At 44.3% G+C, this 26,652-nt stretch overlaps 1 protein-coding gene across 2 annotated transcripts; it reads right to left on the bottom strand.

Annotated features, from left to right (window-relative positions):
• Positions 1-1,131: 1,131 nt before the first annotated feature.
• On the bottom strand, positions 1,132-25,500 carry HAO2 (hydroxyacid oxidase 2). Of its 2 annotated transcripts, XM_045801391.2 has the most exons (9): positions 25,395-25,499; positions 16,703-16,840; positions 15,893-16,031; positions 13,815-13,966; positions 11,351-11,634; positions 9,793-10,002; positions 5,593-5,751; positions 5,194-5,263; positions 1,132-1,462 (listed from the first exon to the last, which is right to left on the bottom strand). In XM_045801391.2, exons 3-9 carry the CDS (start codon positions 16,021-16,023, stop codon positions 1,407-1,409), a joined length of 1,062 nt encoding a protein of 353 aa, XP_045657347.2. In that variant the 5' UTR covers positions 16,024-16,031; positions 16,703-16,840; positions 25,395-25,499; the 3' UTR covers positions 1,132-1,406. The 2 variants fall into 2 exon arrangements, with proteins under 2 accessions (XP_045657347.2, XP_045657346.2); XM_045801390.2 differs by lacking the exon at positions 16,703-16,840 and having other exon boundaries at positions 25,395-25,500.
• Positions 25,501-26,652: the final 1,152 nt, after the last annotated feature.

The following is a 26,652-nucleotide window of genomic DNA, read 5'->3' as shown; positions in this document are numbered from 1 at the left end:
TACATCTATCCAGTAGGATTATATAATATGATTGAAATAAAGATCGCTCTCATTTGCTGGTGAAGGACTGGTATGGTCTATTTTAATTTGTTTCCAGTCTCCAAATCTCTTGTGTCAAAACTTTCTTTTTGCTACTTCTCTTGGAGGGGCACTACACAGAAAGACGTTATTTGATGGGTCAGAAGATCCTGTAGCATCATAAGTCATGAACACAAATATTTTAGGCTTTTGTTTGCTCCTCTGTTCTTTCATGTCTCTGGCCTTGGGTCTGTGAACTAAAGGAAAAAAGTTTCCCAAGACCAATAGTAATAGTAAATGAGTTAAGCTATACCAGGATCATACCTGCCCGGTATCCCTTTTTGGTCTTGTGAAACTTCCGTCTTTTTCAAGGCACACATTGCCACTCCGATCAGTGTGATGAGGGCCATCTCCAGACCCGTGGTCATGTAGGCCTCCTGTCCCATAGTGCAACTGTGACTGCTGTATTAGCTAGGCAGTTGCCCCCAGACATGGACTTCCTTAGTGTGTCCCTCAATTTTCAGCACAAGCACCCCATCCTTGCTGCCAAGTTAAGGCCCCTCCTTGGCCTCAAACTGACCATCAACACATCAGTGCAGGAACCAATTTGAACTTTGTACTGAATAAAAAGTTTGGGTCTAACACAAGGATCCCAGTCAGTTACCCTTTTCCTTTTATCGACCCATTAATGACATCTAAATCAGTGTCCTAAGCGTCTTTTCAAAGACCATGATTCTGTAAAGTATCTACTACTCTTCTAAGTGTTCCAACTACACTTGATTTACTTTCCTTCCTTCATCTGGTTGGTCTGTCTTGCCCTGTTTGACAGACAGCTCTAGAGTATGATTTTTGTTGAGGAATATCTTATATGGATAGCTCTTCTGTTAAGAGTACAAATTCCCATAGTTATTTCATAGAGCAATAGAGGATGTATACGACTCCAAAGTCCATGTTTTTAACTATATTATTTCCCTGTTATCTACAGATAGGAGTATTATTTTGGTGGGAGAATATTTTATACATATAGCTCTTCTGTGCAGAGTGTAAATTCCTAAAGTTGGTTCATAGAGATACATAGGATATGCAAAAAAATTAATCCACTAGCTATTTCAGTCATTGTTGATCCACGTTTTTAACATTTTTTCTTTCAAAGGAGGATTTTAAGCAAGAGCATATAACAAGCAGTGAGGCAAAAAAGAGCATGTCACATTTGAGGAAGAGGAGGGGATTGGAGGGCCTGAATCAGCACAAGGGGTAGAATGATCAAAGATGCAGGGGATGAGCCTCTGGGATATGATGGGGCCAAGGCAGGAAGGCATCACACACCTCGCTGTAAGTTTTCTTCCCTCTGTGGCGACCTCAGTAGTCTGGTCATTAGCCCTTTTTCTTTACAACCTGGAGAACTGGACCAGGTCCTGATGGATCTCAGCAACCGACCGGCAACCTAAAAGAACAGTTAACAAGCTTATTTCTTTAAAACACCAGTAACCCACCCCATCATGGATAATGGGATGATTCAGTGGGAACGAGCCTGATTTGATCTTTGTGCTCACCCTGAAAAAACATTATGCATGCCAGATGAATAATGTGATTCTGATTGCCTGGAGAATTATTTTGTGAGTCTGTGCCCGAGTCCTCTTAACACAGCCATGTTCAAAATGGCATAGTAAAAATGTAGAAACACTATTTTAGCATTTGAAAAATCAATTCATACATGCCATAGATACACTTGGCCTTTATCCAAGTGCTGATAAAGCTCAGGGATATAGGAAGTATGTGTCAGGGAAAAATATGAGTCAGGAATAAGAGATGGGATAAGCATTTCATACAGCGGTTGCCTTCTAAGGGAAAGTGCTGCAAAATGTAACACTTCTTTAGTGGAGGATCTTAATTAAAATGCAAAATTAGAACTGTAGCTGAGATTAGAAGCAGGGATTGAAGAGAGCAACGTCGGATAAGACGCATGACGAGGAAGGAGAAAGAGAGGGTAGTCTGTTGGTGCAGACTGGAGAGTTGTGACCTTGAGTAGACAGGAAATCCCTGGTGATAAGGCAGAAAGACTCGAAGGCCAGGATGTGTAATGATAAACTTGAAGTTTTTTCCACATGTATGATGTGTGCACCTTCACCTCCCAAAATACAGCTTTAGCAAAATGTATTACTCATGAAAATAGAACTAACGAGAGGGTTCCTTTCCCCTCTAAAAACCATGCCTGGGTTGATTGTAGTGGACAGAAACGGCAGGCATGGGATGCATAAGTAACCCACAAGCTGAAGTCATTCAGCAGAAGCAGGAATTTGGTGCCAGAGGCAGCTCTCCTCGGAATGGACAGTGGTCTTAAGAGCTTTGGGTTTCCCCAGGGCAGAGAATAGTGGGTTTTCCTAGCAGGCACATCTATTCAAGGAGCACAGAGAATGCCAAAATATGATCTTTGGTTATATAACATAATAAAAATAATATTTAAATGATGTAAAAATGTTTCAGTAGTTGCATCCAGGTTATGTTATGACTCCATTTTGAGACCGTTTGACACATAAGCCTTCGTAATGTTTCTGTACTTACTCGACTCTCATCAGATTGGTTTCTGGGTCTCATGTAGTACCAAGGGCACTGCCCTGCCTTTGGCAGAGGCTCAGTAGAAGTTTGAGAGAGAATGCGTATTTGTAATTTTTTCATTACTGTAAATTAGGAGGCTTTACCCTGAAATGTTTTGGCTACTTTAAAGTGAAGTGGGTAGTCACACATTCTTTCAGCTTCTGCTGGTCTTGGAAGCTCCTTGTCTCTCCAACCATCAGAGGGAGAGATGAACCATGAGAGACCATGGATTCCAGGAAAGAAACTGAGGGTCTCAGAGGGGAGGGAGGTGGGGGGATTGGGATAGGCCGGTGATGGGTATTAAGGAGGGCACATGTTGCAATGAGCACTGGGTGTTATATGCAAACAATGAATCCTGGAACACATCAAAAACTAAGGATGTACTGTATGGTGACTAACATAACGTAACATAATAAAGGGAAGTGAGTATTTCCTAAAGACAAACCTCAAAACGTTCATACAAAGTGCAAATAGAGGCCTCCTCCCAGGGCTGTGATGTTATAGGGTCATAAGGGAAATATATCACACATCTCCAGGGGAATTAGGAGAGAGAAATCGTATCAACTGATTCCTCCTGGGTGCTAATTTTTTTCTGTTATTCCTGGGTGTGTGGAAGGGCTAAAGGGTAACAGAATCTTGGCGTTTTCACACTATGATTTTGCATCTTAGTGAGTTCCACCAAAAGCCCAGTCCCCCAGCCCAAGATCCCTTCTTCCCAAGGGCTAGCCTGGGTGCCGGGGAGCGGGGGACTCTTATGCAGAGGATGCCAATGGATGCCCTTCTGCCTGAGTTTCCTATTCTTTCTCATCTCTGTCCCATGTTTGGTTGTGATTACTCATTTTTCTACATATGCATTGAAAACAATACATTCTCATTGTACAATAGTTAGAAGGAGGGGAATATAAACTGTCAGCCTTACACAGGCTCACAATTCTGTTTTTTCTCTGCCCCTTTAAAAAAAGGACACTCTCCACTCTGTTTCAGAAGGAGATTTTCCAACCACCATTTCTACCCCAGAGATTGTTAAGTGTAAACTTTTAGTTGAATAAAAAAACTTTGTTATTGTGAATTCCCCCACTAGGCTTCTGTTAAAAGAAGATTAGACGTCATTTCTCAAAGATGGGAGAAAATATTTGGGGGAGCAGGAGAAGTCATCTGAACCTCCTGGAATCTGTAGAAACTTATGGTCTACCCATCCTTCGCCCCCCTCCCTCCCAGGGGCAAAACACACCAATACGATGTCTGTTCATGCTCATGCCCTCCCCTCCCTCAAGGGAGGGCCTTGGTGACACCAAGTCATTTACTGGCTTATCTTCATAGGCTCTGAAGTGTGTGGCTCTTCTCCTAAGCTGACAGTCCTTGTCCTCCATGCCTTGATCTATTCCCCCCTCCCCCGCCTCTTTTTTTCTTTAATTAGTCTGCTCAGTGGGAAGAAGGCTGGTGCTGGCAGTAATGCTGTTCTAAGTTTTCTAACTTGTATTACTCAAGCCCAAAAGGTTGAGTCTACTAATATAACTCGGACACTGAGTACAAAGCACTTGTCTAAATATCACCAAAACCAGACTTGAGAAGAACCTGGACATCTCGCTTGTGCTCAGCACATGACCGATGCTCTGTGACATTTATGGAAATAAGTTAATGGCATGAAAATGGTCTTGATTTCACATCACAGCGCTTGATTCATTATTTCCTTACTCCTGGAGAAGGTGTCTATTATTACCAAATTTTAGAATTGAAGAATGAATGGAGGTCGCATTGGGGTTCATCTTGTCTGTCCTTTCACACTGTGATCAGTTACATCTACAGCAGATGAAGACAATCAGAGACGGAGCCATTGGCCTTTGGCACTGGGGTAGGGTAGTTCTTTTCTATGAGACTGCTCCAGGCATTTTAGGACATTTAGTGTCCCTAGTCTCTGAGCACTAACTACTGGAAATATCCAACCTGTAGTCGTGCTGACTGGAAAAAAATAAACTCAAAACTCTAAACTCCATATCTTCCCGAAGAGGGCAGTCATCGACAGTCTTAGTTGAGAAGTACTATTTTATAGGTCACTGGGATCCCAGGCTTTGCTAAAAACGTACAGTTTTATGAGCACTACTTTACCATAACTTCATTTTTGACCCAAATCCACCTGCATGTAACTTCCAGATGTTCACATTTCTCTGGCTGTGGTTACCCAGGACGGCACTTCTCCTGCTCCCCCTTCTCTCTTCTTGTTGTATCTGTCTCCCCACTTCCTCTGTGCCTCCTCCTTGACATAATTTCTCAAATCCTAGCAGACCATGAATATGAAAAGATGACCCACAGAACCATACCCAACAAGCCTGCTGTGTGATCTGGACAGGCCAGAGCATAAGGGGACCCTCTTTCCTATAATCTGAAATTGCATTTTCTTTCATAGCAAAGGTATCACATTTTGAGTTTGTGTTCAGTCTTTGTCTGGGACGTCTCTTCCCTCCTTTCTCTTCTAGGCAGCCACTGGGCTGGGGAAGAGTAGCTAGAAGGAGGGGCTACCACTCCCGTTCTGTAGCCCTCACACCTTCAGCTCGAATCAGGAAAAGAATTGTGAAAACTTACCTGTGAGGGTCATGGAAGTGTGGAATTCATTTTTTATAATGTTCAAAACTTCCTCAACGCCATGTTCACCCTGCTCCAAGATGGGGGGTGGGAAAAGACAAAGAAGTGTGAAGAACGTTCTGCCCAGGTGCTGAGTATCTGTTCTAGGTGTGTTCCCAGCTGTGGTAGGGAGGATGGGGATGTCTATGAAATTGGAACCATGCTTGGAATACAGGGAAGCAAAGAGGGAAAGATGGGGGTGAGGGGGCCTGAGAACGTGTAACGCACTGCCGAGGAAGCGGGAGATGCGGGCAAGGGGGAGCTGTCTCTCAGGATCTGTGGCACCTGGAACGGCAGCTCAGCTTGTACGGCAAACCACCGTAAAGTGTGGGGACAAATGAGAAACCCAGTATCTCTCACCTTATAGGCAAGACCCCACAGGATTGGTCTCCCCAGAAATACACATTTAGCCCCAAGGGCCAGAGCCTTGAGCACATCGTTGCCGGTTCGGATCCCACCATCAAGGTACACTTCCATTTTCCCTTTCACAGCAGCCACCACTTCTGTCAAGGCATCGATCTGAGAAAGAGACATGCATGGCTTCAGGGATTTCCATTTTCACTCTCAGGGATCATGGGGCAGAGGTGCCCCCTCAAGGTGGGTTAGGAACAGGAAGTGCAAGTGTGGGTGACGTCTACCAGTTTTTTGCCCTCCCATGTTTGAGCCATGCTTCCTCTCCCCTACCAGAGCAGTGAAGCTACATTCCTGAGCCCCAGGAACTTTCTGTTTTTTGTAAAAGATTTGATTTATTTATTTGAGAGAGAGAGAGAGAGAGAGCGTGAGCATGAGCGGGAGGAAGGGGAGAGGGAGAAGGAGAAGTAGGCTCCCCACTGAGCAGGACCCTGGGATCTATGACCTGAGCAGAAGGCAGATGCTTAACCAACTGAGCCACCCAGGTGCCCCCTGAGCCCCAGGGACTTTCTGCAAGCTCTCCCTCTTGCCCTTTTCTGCCCTGACAAAGTGCAGCTTCTCTCTAACTCACTTGTTCGACTATCTACAGCTTGGAAGAAACTCTTGGTTCCTCTTCACATCCTAAAGGGTTTTTACAGTGTTCACCCATTTATGGTGTTCACGTTAATGTTCTTTTTAAAGTACATTTTGACTTTTGATTTTCTCCTACCTTCTCTGTTTCTAGGGTGGCACAGCTAGGAATGCTCTCCATTTTTAAGGCACTGAGTCTTTTTGGCAAAGCAAGTATGTCTGGACTACAGCTTGTCTTGTGTAACTGGGTTGCACATTGTTCCTTACACACCACATTTGAACAACTTGTTCCTGACTCCTGTCTGGGTTATCTGAGACAAGGGTTGGGAATGCAAGCAGCAGTGCTGTTGAGGTAGAGTTGAAGACTCTGAAGGGCAAAACAAAAGCAGCTTATCATTTGGCCTAATTTCTCCCCAGACTTTGTTTCTCACCTTGCCTCCCTAGTTCCAGGGTCTGTAGCTACGAGGCCTTGCCAACTCAGAGTGCCCCAGACTGAGCTGTAGTCCTGAGCACCTCCAAGTCTAGGAGGAGGGGTGACAACAGAGTCTGGGAGCAGAGTCCTTGAGGACAGAGTTCTGGAACTGCCTCAGGGCTCCTGTTCTATGCCTCTTGGACAGACCACTAGGGAGGAGGCGAAACTGGGCCCTGGGGGACTTCTGCTGCAGAAGGAATCAATGGGAATTATATCTCAATGAGATCCTTTGGGTGCCTGAGCAGAATATGAAATCAGGGAGGAAAGAACTTTGTACTCTAATTTACAAGCAGAGGAGAACTGAATACATTTTAGACTTATATGCGAAAACTTGGTGAGAATGCATGTCTAGATAAGGGGTATTATAGCCCCAGCATGGTATTATTTGGAATATTTCTATGATGTTGGGAAAAAGAAATAAAAATATCTGTGCATACTCTTCCAGTGAGCTTTATTGGACAATGGAGCTGATGGAATTTGAGAAACAGACCAGGGAGTGACTTTTAGCCTAGGGAACCGTATTGCTTTAGAGTTACTTTCTTATAGGTCACAATAGGACATCATTAGAGACTTCTGGGGACAACAGCTAGCTGACCCTTCTCCCAGATCCCAGAAAGAAATATAGGAACTATATGGAACCTTCTAGAGATGGGAACTTCAAAGAGTCACACTCACAGGGAGGAGTCTGGGGTGAGAGAAGTGAGGCATTGGCCTCAGGCACAAAATTTAAGGAATGTCAAAACACTCAGATAAATAACATTTGAATGCAATATTTAAAAATCAAATGGCAAACTTTGACCTGTGAGCTGGGGGTGCTTGTTTTTATAAATAAAGTTTTATTGGATCTGGGGCCAGGATGACAGTGAGATGAGTGGAGGCAGGTTATGCAAGTGCAGGGACAGATCCTATCTTTATTTAAAATGTTGATATTTTGTTCACCATGGAATTTTTTGCATTAATTTTAATTTTTTAAATAGTCCATTAAACTATTATTTATCTTACCAAGTTTTCCTGGCACCTTCCCAAATTCTGAGCCAGAGGTACCTCACTAGCTTCACACCAATCTCAGCACTCTCCCCGGATGACCTAGGGTTTGGTTGTTAAGTCAAGTGGCTTGGGAGAATGACAAGTTGACCAGTATGATGGGGAAAGAGAAATTCTCTCTCTGGCTCCTGCCTTTGCCAACAGTTGTTCTCTATTGAGGAAGTGCAGTGGGGAGCAATTACTCAGCTTCTTTCTCCATGTATTACTCAGTCCTCCCCCCAAGGGAGTAAGACTAGCTAAACTGATTCATGAGAGAGGGTCTGTTGCATAATGTTTTATTAGAGTTATTTCAAAAGTCAACATTCTACTCTATTTGCTGCTTGCTGGTGGTGGGCTCTTTTTTTCTTTCTGTTCCTACCCGTAGGCACAACTGGGACTGCTCAGGACCTGCTATACTTTTTTGCATCCTGTTCTGCCAGTTTCTGGGTGTGTGGGAGGTGGCCTGTGGGTATCCTTGCAGAGGTTGGATGAGGGAGCTAGCATGTGCTCTGCCTATCTACTTTCTCCTGGGGTCACAGGTCAAAATTTGGGATGGGAAGTAGGATGCCCAACTGTTCCCTTCAATCAGCTGTCATGGAGATCTACAGTAAACTGTACCCCTTATTCTCCAATTGGGCTTGTTATTCGTGTCTGTTCTCTCTCGGGGAGAGCCTGGTGGGGAGGAGGGGGCGAATCATTGGCACCTAAACCTCCAAGCTTCACAAGCCGGCTGATATGTACAAACCAGCTGATACAGCTTCTCCATTTCCTGGAATTGTCTTAAAGAACTAATTGAGACTGTGCTAAAGATTTAAGGATGGTCATTGATGCATTGCTTAAAATAGTGAAGGCTTGGAAGTCATCAGATGTTCAACAATAGGCAGTGGGTTATATAAATTGTCCATTCACCATTAAAAATGAGAGAAGTGTATACATTGAAATGAAATGATGTTCTTAATATACTGAAATTGAAAAGAGAAAAATTACAAAATAGTATGTAACTTTTAAAAATCTAAAATGTTATCTTTGCATTAAGAAGTTGATAAAAAACAATTCCCATTGATGAAATTAGGGGTGATTTTTATCTTCTTTTTGCATATGTACATTTTATAATTTATCTGCAGTGAACATGTTTTACTTACATAATAGAAAGGCTGAAAAAACTTAAGAGAGAAAAAAACCCACTTCCTTTTCTTTCTTTTTTAAAAAGATTTATTGATTTCTATGTTTAGAGAGAGAGAGAGTACAAGCGGGAGAGGCAGAGGGAAAAAGAGAGAGACTCCCAAGCAGACTCTCTGGGGAGAGTGGAGCTTGCCATGGGGCTCGATCCCACGACCCCGAGACCATGACCCGAGCCAAAACCAAGAATCGGAAGCCCAACCCAATTAGAAGCATCACCCAGGCACCCCCACCCCACACTTCCTTTTCTTAGAATGAATCAAGTAGTGATAGAAGAATCTCTTGTTAAAGATTCCCAGTTAAAGATTCTTTCCTTGCCTGCCTGCTCTTCATCTGTAACGGACATAAATGCAAAAGACAGGGGGAAAATCACAGACTGTCACAGATTTTTAGGAAAGGATTCATATAGCATTTTTTAGCTTTACTGTGAAAGATGGTTATTTATTCGTTTAAGTGAGGAGTTGTTCCTTCCCAGGATGTATCATATGAGAAAATATGTTGTTACACTCCATGCATTCAGGCAATCTTCAAACTGAACACTTCCTCCAGAAGGCAGGAGACCTCAGTGCCTTTGTTACGTCTCTCCTAACTGTGTGAACTTGGAAAAGTTATGTAACATCTCTAAGCCCTAGGACCCCCATCTGTAAAAGAGTGATGATGATACACATCTTGCAGGATGGTTGTGAGATTTAGAGATGATATATGTGAAGTTTGCAAAAATAACCTGGCACACACTAGGCTGTTAATAATTAGAAGTTCTTGCAATTAACAGGTATATACCAGCATATGTGGTAAGGGAGAGGGGAGTGTGGGCCAAAGTGCACAGAGTACCGTGCTGTAGGCACACACACACACACACACACACACACACACACACACACACCCTATGAAGTGACCCTACTTACAGAAGCGGGAACGTCATCAAGCTGCCTCCCACCGTGGTTGGAAACAATGATGCCACGGACATTGTGTTTCACAGCTAACTCTGCATCCTCTTTTGTCAAGATCCCTTTAAGGATGATGGGCAATCGAGTTATGCTCTGAAGCCAGGAGAGATCATTCCAGCAGAAGGATGAGTCAATGGGGCACATCTGGAAATAAGGCATTGAATTTCTCTGTGGGGAAGAAAAAAGAACCTTAGACCTGAGCTCCTTTAGGATGGTTTGATCCATTCCAAACTGAGACACATTCAGATAGCCACCTTTCATAAGCCTTAAAAGAGGGGTAACAAAATAAACAACACTTTCAGGTCCTTTTCCTAACAATTTGTGCAAAAGAATTACTATCTCAACTGCTTATTCATTAACTATTAATTTTGTCCTTCTCTTTAATTATTACAGGATCTGGGGACACAAAGACAAATAAGACACAGTCCCTACTTTATTATTTTTTTTGTCAAGTTCAATTAGCCAACATAGAGTATATCATCAGTTTTTGATGTGGTGTTCAATGATTCATTAGTTGTGTATAATTTCTAGTGACACAATCCCTACTTTAAAATAACTCAGAGTTTAGTAAGTGAAGGGGATAAACAAAAGCAGTTATAGGCCGATGTAACGTGTTATGCTTGAGATATGCCCAAGGTTATAAGAACGAAGAAATACTTCAATAATCCTGAATCAGATACTACCTTATACCTAGCCTTGGCTCACCATGTGAATCAAATATCCATAAATCCCAATGTATCTCTGGAATCTGAGATAAGGATTCCCGAAAACTTCAAAGCTAATTTGTGGTTAATGTGTGAACTGTTGAGTCACTTGACTGAGTATCACAGCCTCCCATTGGCTGAAAAGACTGGTACCGTTATCTTTAATGTAATCAAGGGACTCCAATGTTACCACGACTTTCTCTCTCTGAAGCACTCCATCCCATCTGACTGTAGGATTTAATGCAGAAGTAGCCTTTGCAGTCACTTATTTCGGAGATTCCAAACAAGTGTGCTGCAGCTCCAGGGAGGAGTTCTAGGTGTAGAGAGAGACGGACCCTCAGTTCTCAATGTAGCTGAGTGAGGGGTCTGGGCTGGCTACACTCTGTGGGCCAGTCACCTTGTCTGTAAGCATCCCCTTCAGGAGGTCAGTTTACCTAAATGTGCTATCCAAAATTATCATTTTCTAAGTGTCCCATAGCGTAGACAATGTTGGAAGAACTTGGTTAATTTATTCTCCTATGCCATGAAAAATTCCTCTCCATAGCTTTGCTATTTCTTAACACCCAGTCCTGGCCAGGACATTTCTTGTGACAGGTTGGGTAGCTCCAGGAGTGAGGACATTTTATGTTATATTCTGTTCATCTGGTAGCTCTGGATAGCAGAAACTAGATCTGCTTTTTGAACCGTGGCATCTGTTGTGTCTGGCAAGAGCAGGCACTCGGTGACTTTTTGTGGAAAGAGAGAAGGAAGGAAGGAAGAGAGGAAATTTGCTTCCTGTCATGCCTGCCCATTGGATATGGTATCCTTCCTACCTCTTTAGGCGAGCGAAGGTCTTTCAGCAACAAGTTCATGTGTAAGTCCAGTTCGTTTCGAAAGTCACATCGCCGGTTGCCAGTTTTGGGTGTATCCACAGTGATGACCAGAGCTTTGAAACCCAGGGATTCAGCCCTCTGGACCACCTGTTTGTTGAGCTGTCGGTCTGACTGCATATAGAGTTGGAACCACTTGAGGCCCCTGGGGGCAGTAGCAACAATGTCTTCGAGGGTACAGCTGGCATAGGTGCTGGTGATGTAGCAGATCCCAGCTGCTTGGGCAGCTGCAGAACAGACAGCACAACTCAGATTGGAGGGAGGGCAGGGTTCTGGACCGGGGTGAGAAACCCTCAGAGTCTGTGCACCTCTGACCTGTTTGCCCTGGGAGTGAAGATAAAGCTTGACTTCACGTGCCTCCCATTAAGGCAGGAGGCACAGGGGGCATTCAGTCAGCCCAGGAGGCCCCCCACTGTATAGCCTGTCTTCCAGTCTCTGTCAAGTTTCCTAGCTAGAGGGTTTATTTATTTATTTATTTATTTATTTATTTAAAGATTTTATTTATTTATTTGACAGAGAGAGGCAGCCAGTGAGAGAGGGAACACAAGCAGGGGGAGTGGGAGAGGAAGAAGCAGGCTCCCAGCAGAGCATGGAGCCTGATGTGGGGCTTGATCCCAGAACGTCGGGATCATGCCCTGGGGCTAAGGCAGACACTTAACGACTGAGCCACCCAGGCACCCCTATTTATTTATTTTTAATTTTTATTTATTTGTCAGAGAGAGAGAGCACAAGTGGGGGAGTGGCAGGCAGAGCAGGCAGAGGGGGAAGCAGGCTCCCCGCTGAGCAGGGATCCCAATGCGGGACTTGATCCCTGGACCCTGGGAACATGACCTGAGCTGAAGGCAGCTGCTTAACTGACTGAGCCACCCAGGCGTCCCTACAGGAGTCATTTAGTCCCCAGAACAGTTTTGGACATGCTGCAGCTTTCAGATGGGAGAATGGGCAGCTCGTGAACTCATTAATAAAGCAGAAGGGAGCTAAAGAGGACACAGGGTGAGGAAATGTAATGCCAGTGGAGAAGGTTGAGTTCTGTACTGGAGAAAGCCTGATATCCTAGTTAGAAGAATGCTAGTTCGATCCCTTCTTAGCTGTGTGCCTTGAGTCTCATTTTCTTCATCTGTAAAATGGGGGGAAATAGTAATACCTTTCTTTATAGGGTTGCTAAGAGATTAAACAAGATACTAGATATGGAAGCATTTTTATGTTTTTTATTTATTATCATTTTTTTAAGTAGGGCTGGGCGTGTACCTCACAATCCTGAGATCCAAGACCAAAGTGGAGATAGAGTTGACGCCTAACCGACTGAGCCACACAGGAACCCCTGGAAGCATTTTTAAAATTACTAAGTGATGTCCTGTACAAAGGCTTAGTGATAACGAGGTTGGCGAGGATGGTGGTGACGGTGCTGTTGACACTGCTGCATATTTTTCATTTCCTACGGTAATTGTTGTTTTCGGTAGGATTCTCCAGTAGGTTAATGTCACTACCATTCCACAATCCGTAGGCAGAGAATCTGGCCTAATCAGGATTTCATATTTTCAATTCCTAACATCAACAGGAGGTACCCCATTCTTCTGCCCCACTACAAAAACACCATCACACGTCCAATCATGAAGATTGAGTAGAGCAGTCATAGTCCTACAGGGTATTCATATTTTAGCCTAGCCAGACTTGGCTTCTAACCAGACAGATGCCACTTGAAGCTGTAGAATCCTTGGATTCATTGCTTCCTATATTACGGAGTCAAAGGAAAAGATCCCAGGGAAATCCTGGGCAACCTGCAAATAAAATATTTCCTAGATGTGACCTAAAGATTCTAAAGGGGTCACAGGACTATTTTCAGCCCCTCCCCCCGCCCCGGTCTTCCTTCTCTTCTCATTATTTTTTGGTGCAGAGGGATGAAGGAAGAGAATAAGGGGGCTACCAGGAAGGAGACATACGCCATAAGAAACTTTTTGTCATATAAGATGACAAAGTCAGTCAAGAAAGGAAACACAACATTTGGGCAGGAACACCTGCCAGGGGCTTTGTTAGGACTTCATGTCACGATTCCTCATCCTAAATTCAGAGACTCACCATTCAGCCCCAGCCCTGGCCCAGGAGGGGTCAGGTCAAAGAGATCCCTATCCTTGAAGCCATGCTGAGAACTCCTTTCCCCATAGACTGTGAGTGGCTTGCTTGATTTCCATATCTATTCATCTGTAGCTGCCCTGTCTAACCATTTGTTATGATGGCAATGGATGTTTTCTCAATCTTAAATGAAATGTTATGCAAACATCCCTCCTTAATTCTGACCAGATTGCTGTCCCTAAACTCCTTCTGGGAGAAATCCTGCTATTGATCTGAAGGATACCTGCATACTTCAGGGCCCCTGGGAAGAGAGCCTCGAGGTGCGGCTGGTTCATACCTCTGGCTGTGCTCATTTCTCCATCCGGCCAGACGAGGCAGTGGAAACCTGTGGGCGCAATGCAAATGGGGGCCGTGATCTCCTCCCCTTGGATTGTGGTCCGGGTGTCCACCTCTCGCACATCTCTCAGGTACCGGGGACGGAGGCGGATTCTGTGCTCAGCAACAAAGATTCTTCTATTAGTGGGGTTACTCTCCAGCATGCAGCTGCTGCCTGGGGCTGGGGTCTCCAGATTCGGATGCAGGTCTACACCAGACTGGGTCCCAAGAAATCTCTGGTGAGGTCAGTTGGCTGATTAGGCCACACAGACTAACATTTCCTTCAGAAACCTTTCCTGACACCCTGGCCCACATTAACCCCACTTTCTCCAAACCCCCAGGGCACGTGTGGCCCACACTGCCTCCAGCCTTGCTCTGGCACAGTTCTATGTCTTTGAGTTTTGCCTTCCCAAGCAGACTCTCAATACTTGGATGCTTTGATTGATTTACCATAACAAGGATTAGAAAAGAAAAGAATGAGCAGGAAGGAGTTCATGGGTTAGAAACAAGTCTCTATAAAGTAAGAAAAGGTCACTGAAAGAGGACAAACCCCAGAGAATGATCATGGTGGGAGCTTGTTTTGTTTTGTTTCTGTTTTTCGCTAGAGGCTAATTCATTTGAAGATTTGACTTAACTACTGCTTTAGAAGAAGGTAGGGAAATTCACAAGTAGTAAATATATAAAATACACTTTTATGTCCAATAGAGACATAGTCTCAGGGTCCAAAAATGCTTGTTTTTCACAAAATATTATTATCCCTATACACAAACATAGAAAGGTTTTGCTAGCTATACTGTTTGTACAAACTTGGGTAAGATACAAACTTCATCTGTGAAATGGGAGTAATAATCCAGACTTCACAGTTACCTCATGAAGGCAGAATGAGCTAAAGCAAGTAAGAGGTCTAGGATAGTGCTAAACAAGTATGAGAATACAGAACATGCTGTTCACCTTGTATCCCATTTTTCAGTGTTTTTCTGACCTCTCTATTACAGGGGGCAGCAAACTTTTTCTGTAAAAGGCCAGATAGTAAATATTTTAGGCTCCATGGACCATGCAGTCTGTCACAGCTACTCAGATCTGCTGTTGTAATGCAAAAGCAGCCATAGATAACATGTAAATGACTGACCGTGGCTGGTTCTTTTTTTTTTTTTTTTAAGATTTTATTTATTTATTCAACAGAGATAGAGACAGCCAGCGAGAGACGGAACACAAGCAGGGGGAGCGGGAGAAGCAGGCTCATAGCGGAGGAGCCTGATGCGGGACTCGATCCCAGAACACCGGGATCACACCCTGAGCCGAAGGCAGACGCTTAACCGCTGTGCCACCCAGGCGCCCCTGACCGTGGCTGGTTCTAATAAAACTTTATTTATAAACACTGAAATTTCGAATTTCATATAATCTTCACCTGTAACAAGTTATCATTCTTCTTTTGATTCTTTTTTTCAACCATTTAAAAACAGAAAACAAAAATTCTCAGTTTGTGGACCATCCATAAACAGGTGGTGGGCCTGACGTGGCCTGTGGGCTGTTTACCACCCTGCGCTCTACTCACTGCTGTTCCAGTCCAGCTCTTCTTTGAAATCAACCTCCTTTCACCCTTAAGACTCTTTGGGTCTCTGTATTTCTTGTGTCCCCTCTCCCAACAGACATTATCTCCTTCAAGCCAGAAGTTTAAGAACTCAGGAGATTTAGGCCTACCCCACTGGCTTCTCCTCCCCACTCAGGTAACTGGTAGCCCTGGACTCTTGTCCTATCTTGTCAGGTGGCACAGTTGCTGGGATGCAGAGGGAGGGTGACTCGTGCTGGTTCTGCAGAGGCACTAAGATAAGTTCTTTCTCCATTCATCCTCTCCCTGGCCCACCTATCCCCTACTCCCCCCCAAAAAAACCCAAAACCCAAAGCAATAACAACAGAATCCACTAATATATCTTGAGTACTTTGTGTTCCTTGGAGGCAGAGAGCATGGCTGCTACCTTCCAAGAACCCCTTACCCAGTGCACCTTAGCTTAACAATAGAAAGGATACAGAAGACCAGACTTTTTAAATGCTGCGATGTTATCATCCCGGGTGAAGCATTCATCAGCTCCTCCTTCAATAAAATCCCAAGTTGACTTAGACAGATGATCCTGGGCATAAGCCTGGAAGTCTGTCAAACACACCAAGGGCATTTCTGGACCTTCCAAGGAAAAACCAAAACCAAACAAGACACTGAGAATATGTCAGACATAGAGGAGAGGATAATTGTGGGCACTATGGCCTGAAGCTATTTGGATTCAACATTAACTCCCCTGTATTCCTTATCCCAGTGGAGGTACTGCCAAAGATGCTGATCCCCAAGCTTCCATTCTCTCACCCCACACCCAAATGCTGATTATCTCGCCTTCTAAATATCCCTCCTGTTTGTCCCCTCATCTTTACAATTCATGGCCTCAGATCCAGTTGAGGGTCTGCCACCTCTTGCAAGATTATTACAAAAATGCCTTCTCTTTGTCTCTTAGCCTCCAGGTTCACTCTCAATCTCATCTCCCTCCAGCTCCCTGGATCTTTCTGAAATGCAGGTCTGATCAAATGCCCCTGCGACAGCATTCACAGCTTTCCTGGACCAGCTCCTTACTGTCTTACCAGCTTCCTTTCTGGGTGGTTTTTCCTTGTCATCTGAGTCACTAGGAGCATTTTCTGAACATGCCCAAGGGCTGTTTACTACCTCTGCACTGGAAGGAGGAGGAGGAGAGTAGATCATCAGGCTGGAAAATTGGGGCTGAACTGATACTATTATCCAGGAGTTCCTGGGAATCTGTGGATGAATGAATTGCTTGGGGCTCTGGTTGATATCAGGGAGAAGCTTACCGTTTTTGACTCCTTGGCAGGGTCATTGAACATGTTCATTCTGAGACCAAGAAAACAGCATATGTGTCCTCCATTCATTCCCACCCCCAATTTGAAGTAACCTGGAGCTTGGTACTTCTGATACCCCCTCTGCCCCACCTAAAACAGAAAAAGAGTGTGGTTTGAGGGCAGATCCGTCTAGTAGGAGCAAGGACAGTGGGAACTCTAGCTGCAGAGATGCTGAAGGCTGTGGTTACAGTCAAGGACAGCATGTGGAGCTCCTGCAGGAGAGGATTCCAGCAGGAAAAGCGGAGAAATCTGTAGTCCATAGTCCTGGGCATCTCCCTGGCAGCTGGCAGTGGGCTGAAAATTAGCCAGAGGCTGTAAGTAGAAATGGAATGACTTTTAAGTCATTGACTGAGGGACAGGGATAAGCCCCAGGAACTAGGGCTTCAAACGTGAATGAGGCGGCTCCTCTAATGGACATGGGGGCCAAGGAGGCCAGATGAAATGTGGAGTGTTGGGGATCCTGGTGGGGGTAAGGATGGGGCAGAACTGGTGGAGGGGATCCAGGGCCATGCCAGAATCTAGTCAAGCCCAGCAGAGAAGTAGTCCCAAACACCTACCCAAGGGGCTAAGCAGAATAAAGTTATGGCAGGCAGAAAACAGAGCCCTTGGGATGTGCAGTGAGGAATTTGGAGCACAGCCACAGAGCTTTTCATAGGCAATGCACTTTGTCAGTGGGTGGGCAGGGAGTTATTGAGGTGTTGAGTTGAGTTTGACAAGGTGCAGCCACCATGTCTAATTTATCTCATTCCTGCCCGACACTTCAAAGTCTCAGTGACTTCGGTTGAATGAATTTATTGTTATATTTATCCATCAACATTGCGATCACTGATTTAAACCTCTGTATGCATAAGAGTTAACATACCAGGCTTGAGAATGGTACCCCTCGAAAGGCCTGCTTACAAAGTTGGACCTTGGTTGGAGTCTGGGAACTTGGACTTCAAGACGGTTCCCACTACTCCTTGATAAGAATGGCATGGCTCACTGGACTAAATTGTACAAACAATGTGGTTTATGCTGAACATCTGCTTTCCCTCTGAGGGTCTAGAATTTTGGCATGGGTTTGGCAGACAGTGTCAATATGACTGGCCCCCAACAAAAAGACTCGGGCAATGAGTCTCTAAAATGAGCCTCCGTGGTGGATAATGCTTCACACGTGTTGTCACAACTCACGGCTGGAGGAATTAAGTACATCCTGCCTAATTCCACTGGGAGAGGACTCTTGGAAGCTTATACTTGTTTCCCTCTAGATTTTGCCTCATGAGCCTTTTTCCTTTGCTAATTTTGCTTCTCATTCTTTCTCTGTAATTAATCATAGCCTCAACTACACACTGTGTCCTATGAGTCTTCCTAGTGAATCCCTGAATTAGGACCCCCAACATGCTTTGTATCCCCAGGTGTTAGGATGGTATGTGACAGTGAATTGCTGTTCATGAATGTTCATTATTTGAATGTAACATTCCCCTGTCATTTCTGCTTTGTCGGGTGAGAATTCTCCACCAGGTTTCTACTCCCAATGTCTCAACAAATCTCCGTATCCTATACATCACACACTCACAGGAATGCTCTTCTGCAGATTTCTATCATAAAGCTTGAGTCTAGTCTGAGAGAAATGGCTCAGATTCACTCAGAATTACTTGCCTGGAATAGTGGGAATGATAGCATAGGAAACTGCTTGGAAATAAAGGATAGCATAGGAAACTTCTTGGAAATAAAGAAATAGCCCAGCATCTTTGTATATACCAAACATTTTATTATCACGTTTCTATTTACTATTTTTTTTTCTGTCTACTGTTTCTTTTCTACTTCCTTGTGAAGTAGACAGAGAAGGTATTAGTGTCTTCATTTTGCATTTGGAGAGAATGAGGCCTAGGATATGGAATAACTTGTGAAAGATAAGGCAGTAAATTACGACAGGAGAAGGCTCAGAGTCATGTCTTTGACAGGCCCTAAAGACAGACGTTTTCCTTTTTCGATTTCATGGTGCAGAGCAAAATAGTTGGTTCACATAAATTACTTGTTTCATTGAATTTAAAAGAATTTTGCCGGGTGAAAATGTAATTATGATGCATTTTTGTCTTTTCATAGTTTAGTAAAGTACTGAGCCCATTATTTTTTTCAGAAGTCCAATATGAGGTCTCTAGTTGAACTGAAGGACAACTTCTTTGTTCTAAGCCTTCCCCACATTTCGAAGGAAGACTTAGGACTAAATGTTTTTATGTATCTTGGTTTGATCCATACCAGACTTAAAGCCACCAGGTATTCAAGGGAGGATCCAAGTTATCGAGTGTTTTTCTTGTATTCCCATTTTATTTGATCTCCACTGCAGTATTTTTTCTTCTTTTCTCCTCTATCCCAACTACCCAAAAGGAAGAGAAAGTGGAGAAAAGGCTAGAAAGGGTAAAAGTCTCTTGCAAGAACTTTAGCTCATCGTAGGTCATTTAATTTCTTCAGGCTTTTTGTCTCTTGGTAAAAAATGGTGAGGTACAACAAGCATACAGGAGATAAGAAAGCTCAAACATAAGAACAAGGACATTCAGTGGTACCCATTGCTCATGATTGGAAGATCAAGCAATTTTCCCTGACCGGGAAAGAAAGAATGACATAGACTATGATCAGTAGGCATTTCAAGGCAGACCTTTTCTTCAAGATTGCCATTTGATCTAACGCAATTAAGCTAGATAAACAAGTTGTCTGTCTTTGAAGATTGTAGATGACTCATAATTCACTTTGGTGTCACTTTAGGAATCTGGTTTATCAGAGCTTCTACTTGTGTGAGAAACCCCTAGGTGTTCTGTAAAAAATGTCAGGGTGGAAATCACAGGGCAGGTCATTGAGATACAAGGGAGAGCAAAGGCTGCCTCTGAGGACCCAGCTCCAGGTGCAAGTGCTGGATGATGAAAGGTGGTGTCCTTGAAGACCCTCTGGCCTGGTCCCCTGGGAACTTATGCCAAGTTTCTCAACGGAGTGGGAGAGATAACATCAAGGCTATACTGTGGGGACCTTGTCTGAGGGATTACACTGTTCAAGGTTGGCTGAAAGTGCTTTAATCACTGTATATGGGGTGACAGCCTCAAGGAGAGTGGCTGCAAAGCCTACAGCCATTACCATAGCAACGGTAGCATTGGGACGGGAGACATGGCAGCAGGAGGAGGCCCTGGTAGTGGAATGTGTGGTGGCAGAGGGAGGGGGAGCTCAGGGCTGGGGCCACAGTCAGTGTGAGGACCAGAGAAGACATGAATCAACAATGCCTGTGACTGAGGTTCATGAGCCCCTAGAGAGTCTTCCAAATGGGGAGGAAAGGTCAGGGTAAAGGAGTTGGATTTCTAGCAACATCTGGTCAGATATCAGAGTGTCCGTAACATTGGGGTAGCCTAAGGAACCAAGGATTACATTTGTGTGGGAGTGAGGGAACAAGGGGCCCAGTGTGGGGCTGACAGCCACCAGCCTAGTGAAATGCTGTGAAAATTGACTTAGGTTTCTATCAGCCCAGGATCAGTTCTGGTCTTTCTCTTGAGCCCTCACACGGTATGAATCCAGGACTCAGAACCCTGTCTAGGCCATGATGGCCATTTTTTAAAAATTTTATTCTGTTTTGTGTAATAATCATCTCTCCTCTTCAGCCCACCACCCCTCCACTACTCCCGTTCACTGGTCTTCCTTTTCAGTAATTAAACTTCTCTTGACCTGTCGTTATGTTCTACCACGGGGAGTAGGATGTTCTGGTTCTTCAGAACCTCTTCTGCAGGAATAACTCATGTCTTTGTTTTACCCCAGAAGCTTTGTTTATCACAAGTTGAAGGAGTTTCTGAGGTTCTGAGGGGAAGCACATTTATGTTAGGGATATGCTTGCCCTGGAGCTATTATGACCCGATTAGGTCATTAGCTACCCATTGCCCCACCTCCCCAGGCCACAAGACCACAGATCCTGCCTGGTGAGGATTAGAAGACAGTAAGAGCTTCAAGGGACATCAGAGAGAGGGAGAGATGTGTGCAAGCTTACGCCATAGCAGAATTTAAAATGAACCTAGGTCTTCTGTCTCCACATTCAGTACTCTTGCTGTCATACTAGATGACTCTTGCAATTTCCCCTGGACAGCCTGGCAAGGGTACCTGGATTCACTGCTCCTTATTCGAGAACTAGATTCTCAGCATAAACCTAAGGCTTCCAGGGGCTCCTGGCTGGCTCAGTCGGTGGAGCGGAAGACTCTTGATCTTGGGGTTGTGAGTTCTAGCCCCATGTTGGGAGTAGAGATTATTTACAAATAAAATCTTAAAAAAAAAAATTCTAAGGCATCCAGAGATTTATCTACACTGGATTTCATTATTCCAGTTCCTCCTCTATTCCTTCTCACCCTACTTGGTTAGCCGATATCAGCCAGAAGGGCTGAGGTTGGACGTAGAGCACAAACTGTACTAGTGAACCGGTCAGTGGACTAGTGATGGCAGCAGACGGAGAGGCAGCCTGCTTCAGGAAGATTACTGACACCTAGTAGTTATATGAGCATAGGCAAGTTACTTCCTCTCCCTGGGCCTCAGCCTCTCATTTGAAAACTATAGGTTTTTATGTATTTCCTTTTAATCTCTACCAGGTTTGAAGCCACCAGAAATTAAAGGTTGGGCTGAGGTCCTTGGGGTCTTCACATTCGGCGCTTCCCTGGCTAGTAAATGCAAAGACCTCATTTAGATGAGGCCGTGTTAACATTCTAGTCCGCCATTTACTTCGTGGCAGTAAAGTTCAGAACAGGCCACCAGCACATCATTTGGGCTTATTTCCTAACACAAGTAGCTGGGTGCTCACAGCCTTCCTTCCGTCTCGCCCCCCAACCTTGAGGCCTCTCTTTCTACAAACTGCTCTGGCTCTATAGCGCCACCTTAAGGCTTCAGTGGGGAACTGTTTGACGGGTCACAGCATGGCTTCCCTTCTATGAGAGGCTGTGGGCCCTCACCCAACCTATGTTCCCTGCTCCCAGACACGGGGAATCAATCTTACTACACGTGTATGCTTCTTCCTCCTTCCTCAGTATTCAAACCATTGGCTGATTCCCGCCCCCGCCCCGGGGAGTCTTTCTCACCTCTGCTTCCCTTTCCCAGACCTTTCCCATTTCTTGCCCTTTTCCATTTGCAAACCAAAAATAACTCCGTTGTGGTGGATAAGATTAGAGCTATGTAATCTCTTGGATTAAGAACAGAAATGGTAAAAAAAAGTTGAGATTCTTTACTTAAGGGGCCTCTAAATTCTCTCTTCTTCCAATGAAGCCCACTTTTCCTCATCACCATCATTTATGAAAAATAAAAGGAACCATCTATTGCATAATTTTCTTAGTTTTCAGTTTCGGCCTATGACTAACAATGCAACAGCATTGCTTTATGCTCGTTTGCATTGCAAATAATGCCAATTTTCTGCTACTTTGCGCATCAAGTGGGTATTTCCAGGGACCTGGGAACCCAACCACTATTTTAATAGCGTTCTTTCTATGGGAAAATATGTGTTGAGTTCCAAACAAATAACTTCCAAGTACAGTTTTGGAGCACAGCCATGTTGTAAATTGTGCGCTTTCTGCGGGGGCGTTGGAGACTATTTGGGACATAGTGGGAGACATTGATCTGAGTGCTCATGTGGTGTTTTGAAAGGTGGGGGATTTTCTAATTCTATTGAGCAGTGGAATGATTTGACTACACAAAGACACTTGGAGACAGCATGATGGTTCCTTGATAATAAAATGACAATAGAATTGCAACCATTTATCAAGTGCTTTATGTGCCGTGCACCATGTAGATTGTTTTATGTGCATTACTATTTCAGCCCTTATAATAATTCCCAAACACAAATGTCGTTATTCCCATTTCACAGGTGAGACACCTGAAGTTCAGAGAGATTAGTTATTAATTTGCCCCACATCACACATATGGTCCTATGTTTTGACTTCCATGGCGGGGCTCTTAAGCATCATGAAAAAAAGCTAATGTGTATGACCAAATGTGGTTTCTAGAATGAGAGAATTGGCACTTAAATGGCACGGCCATATGTAGCTTTGCTCAACAAGTTCCCTCAACAAGCTGCAACTCAATCAGAAAGTGAGAAAATTTCATTATTTGGCTGGTCATGAACAAGAACTAGTCAAGCAGTTAAGCGAGCTTAGCAATCTAAAAGCACTGTTACATATATTATTCCATTGGATTCCCACAATAACCCAGGGAGAGAGTGATCAGAGAGTAGATGTGCAACAATCCCATTTTATAGATGAAAGAGTTAAAACCCAGAGAAGCCAGGTGAATTTCTATGTGCACACGAGGAGAATAGCAAAGCCTGACCAGGAATCCTTCTGACTTGCTGTGGATATAGTTGAGCTGGTGTGCAGTGTTTGTGGTGCATCTCTGTCTTACAGGGTTGGGAGAGCTGCATAAAGTGAGCTTGGCCAATTCCCGCAAAACCTAGGCTGTTGGGTGGAGCTCACTGCTCCTGCCTCTTCATTTGCTCAACAGATGGTGTGTGCGAAACAGACATCACAAACTACACAAACATTTAGAACAAGCTCTGAACTCTATTCTTTTCACCACTGACTTTAGGTCTTGTAGGTGCATTTCTGTCTGACAGTGGTAGTCCCCAGGAGGAGGTAGCAGGAGGGAGATGAGAAAAGGCAGAGCCGTTGGAAATGGGGAAAACCAGCTATGGAATGGAACCCTGTCTCTCTCTGCCTTCCTCCTAGCACCTCTCACTATGGCAATGCCTCCAGGTCGTATTTCTGAAGGCCATTGCATTCAGCTGCTAATGATGTTCCCTAAGGCATTCATAGCTAAGCGAGTTCATGGAGTCAAGAACGTAGACTCTCCTAAGCTTTGTAACTTGGCCCACTTGGGCTAATGTCAGCTCTGCTATTTGCTCACCATGGTTTTGTGAAAAAGTGATTTGTGAAAGAAGAATATGACAGCCTATCCCATAGGGCCCTTGTGCAGACTAAACACTGTACCATGTAAAGTTCCTAGACCAATGCCTTGTGTAGAGTGGTCTTCAATACATGGTAGCTTCATGCACATTATTCCCCGAGTTGACGACATGTGCATTCACATCTGAGGCTCGGGAGGCTGCAAGTTGCTTCGATTCTGTGCTAGCGTAATGTAGACCCTGTGTCAGGCTTACTCGTTCGTTTATCCAACACAATTTACCGAGTACACACAGTCAGCCAGGAAGGCAGAGACCTTTACTACTCATCATATGCCCAGACATCTCCCAGTTGCTAAGAGATAGGGAGGGCTCTGCGACTTCTTCTGGCCAGTGGGCTAGTAACATGTGTTAAATCCAGGGCCAGGAATTTAAGAACTGATGTGTGGCCCCTCATCTTCCTCTTCTTTTGGCTACAACAATGCAGAGGCCATGTTCCCCAGAGGACGTAGCTACAAGAGAAACGCAGCACTGGTGCCTGAATCACCATTTGGACAGAAGGTAGCCCTGGAGATCAGCTGATTTTGTATGAGCAAGAAATAAATATTTATGTATTAACTCACTAAGACCTCAGGGTTTATTCTCTACTACAGCACCGCCAAACCTAACTAATATATATATATATATATATACACACACACACACACACACACACACACACACACATATATAGGCACTGTGCTGAACAATAAAGATTTTAAAAAAACTTTTAGGATGTCAATCTCTGCTTTCAAGAAGCTTACAGTCAAAGAAGACAGACTTCGATTTCTCATCCTCTGTTCAGAGGAATCTGGCATGGGGTGTGACAGGAGTCCCCTCCTGGGGGCTGTTATCTGGGGATTTAGGAATATTCCCATTGCTTCTCAAGTAACATCCATAGGTGATGTTCTCCTCCATCTAGTTCAGACAAGCTCCAATTCTCAGCTTACCCAGAAAATGAGGAAGTGACTGGCTTCTAGAGATCTTGTACAAATGAAACGACACTATAAAATGCAGACTAGCCTAGTGGTTAAGAGTAAAGTTTTGGGACTTCTGCTTCCTGTTTGGAGGTAGGAGAAGGCAGAAAGCCATTTCTCCTTTGATTCTATTTCAAGACTCTTTATTTTGTTCCACTGATCTGTTTGTCAATCTTTATACCAATACCACACTGACTTGATCACTGTTCTTGGACAGTTTCCTCCAGATTGATCTACAGACTTGGCCGGGCCCAGTCACAATCCCGGAAGGCTCTGCATTGGAGGGAATTGGTACCTAGTTCCATGCAAGCTTATTTCTCAAAGAAACTATCCCAGTCCAACTGTTTAAGAAAAGTTAACCTCTTTGCCTTTTGGAAGTGATAGCCATGTCACTGGTTTCTTCTGCCAGTGGTCAGGAAGCAATGGTCAAGTTACAGTGTAATCCCCAAGGGCTGGGTCTCTTTCCTCTTAGGGACACTCATAAATATTCCACTGAGTGGTTTCTAAGACTTAACTTTGCTAGGCATAACCTTCTCTGCAGTGTCTTTGAAGCAAAGCCTTCCTTTGCCAGTCCCTTCAGTGTCACTTGACCTGTCTCTGTACAGCCCCTTTTGGCCACATCGCTCCCCTTGAAAACTCACTATCAGCACCTATAATGCCCATGCAGTCTCCGGCCTCTCTTCTAGTCCTCCTGCCACTTGACCTGCTTCCCCCCTTCCAAGCACACAGAAGATACCCAGGAACAAACCTGATGCTAGCGTCTTCCAGTCCCTGGGGATAGCGGTGTCCAGTGCTGTTGAAAACCTGGCTCACTGCAGGCCGTGGTAGAAAACATAGGTCATTACCCACAACTCCATGAGTTTAGAAGAGGTGCAAAGTACTAAGTTAAATTTCCAGCTTGTAAGTAAATGAGCAACGAGGCTGGCACAAGGTTTATCTTGAAATGGACTTTGTGGGTTTCACAAGTCACCTCAAATTTGAGTGAATTCATTACAAAATAAAACTTCAAAATAGAATAGTTGCTTCTTTGCTCCCGAGACATATAGTTTCCCAATTCATCAAAGATGATTTCAGAAAGGGAGCCGGTGATTTCAGGTGGAGAGTTACAAAAGCGTCTGTGTGGTAAAGGAAAGGCTTGTCTGGGAAGGTTCACTGAAGGTCAGTAACTAAAAAATAATCTGTTTAGGTCCTTCCCTCTGGGCCTGCCCCAGCTCTTGTCACATCTCCTTAGCAGTGTAACAGCAGTGAACATTTATTAAGTGCTTACAACGTGCCTCACATATTGCCTGAATTATTTTACTCGATCCTCACCGCAGCCATATGGGCAGATATTTTCCCCATTTTTTCAGAAAAGAAAATGAAGTTGTTTAACTTGCCCTCTCCTCCCTACAGAGCAGAGTTGGGATTTAACTCTAGCTTGCAGCCACCATTTGGTGGCATGTGCAGATTGTAGGCAATTCTGTGGACCATGGCAGTGGGATTTCTCTGTCTTTTAGGATCTGTGGTTGGAGCAAAAAAATCACTTTGCTGCTGATTTGTTATACCTTCTCCACTGACTTTATACTGTTATTTGCTTTGAGAGTAATTGCTATCTATTGTATTACCACTAGATGACAGTATGACCTCAGAAATGCTTTTCAAAGGGCCCATACTCGGGGATCTGGACATTCCATAGTAATTTTCACTCCTCCACAGTCAGCCTCTAGGCCTCTAGGCCGTGGCCACAGTCAGCTCCCCCAACACCTGGTCTGCTCACTGTTCCCTGATCCAGGCTTTCCATTGCCATTTTCCAATCTTGGATCGTGTCCCTCCTTTCCAGGGGACATTAGTGTAGTGGTTAGGAACACAGACCCTGGAGCATAATGCCCGTGTTCCAATCTGTGGCCACTTAATTTCACTGTATTTCAGTTTCCAATAACATCTCCCACACTTTAATGGCAAGTAAATGAGTGCGTGCTTTTAAGGGTCTGGTAATAGATACAACATATAGGTCTCATAACTAGATT

This window comes from Ursus americanus, chromosome 12 (assembly GCF_024610735.1).
Source record: "Ursus americanus isolate L20-20 chromosome 12, mUrsAme1.1.p, whole genome shotgun sequence".
NCBI classification, from domain to species: domain Eukaryota; kingdom Metazoa; phylum Chordata; class Mammalia; order Carnivora; family Ursidae; genus Ursus; species Ursus americanus.
The sequence above is the reverse complement of the archived record's forward strand: the minus strand, read 5'-3'. Positions and strand labels throughout refer to the sequence as shown.

What these genes read in the sequence shown, in the direction of transcription:
- HAO2 (XM_045801390.2), bottom strand. Translation starts at nt 16,023, where the DNA reads ATGCCCTTGGTGTGTTTGACAGACTTCCAGGCTTATGCCCAGGATCAT. An exon ending in TTGATGACGTTCCCGCTTCT is followed by an intron (nt 5,752 to 9,792) that starts GTAAGTAGGGTC and finishes TCTCTTTCTCAG; the next exon opens with ATCGATGCCTTGACAGAAGT. An exon ending in TGTGGGGTCTTGCCTATAAG is followed by an intron (nt 5,264 to 5,592) that starts GTGAGAGATACT and finishes ATCTTGGAGCAG; the next exon opens with GGTGAACATGGCGTTGAGGA.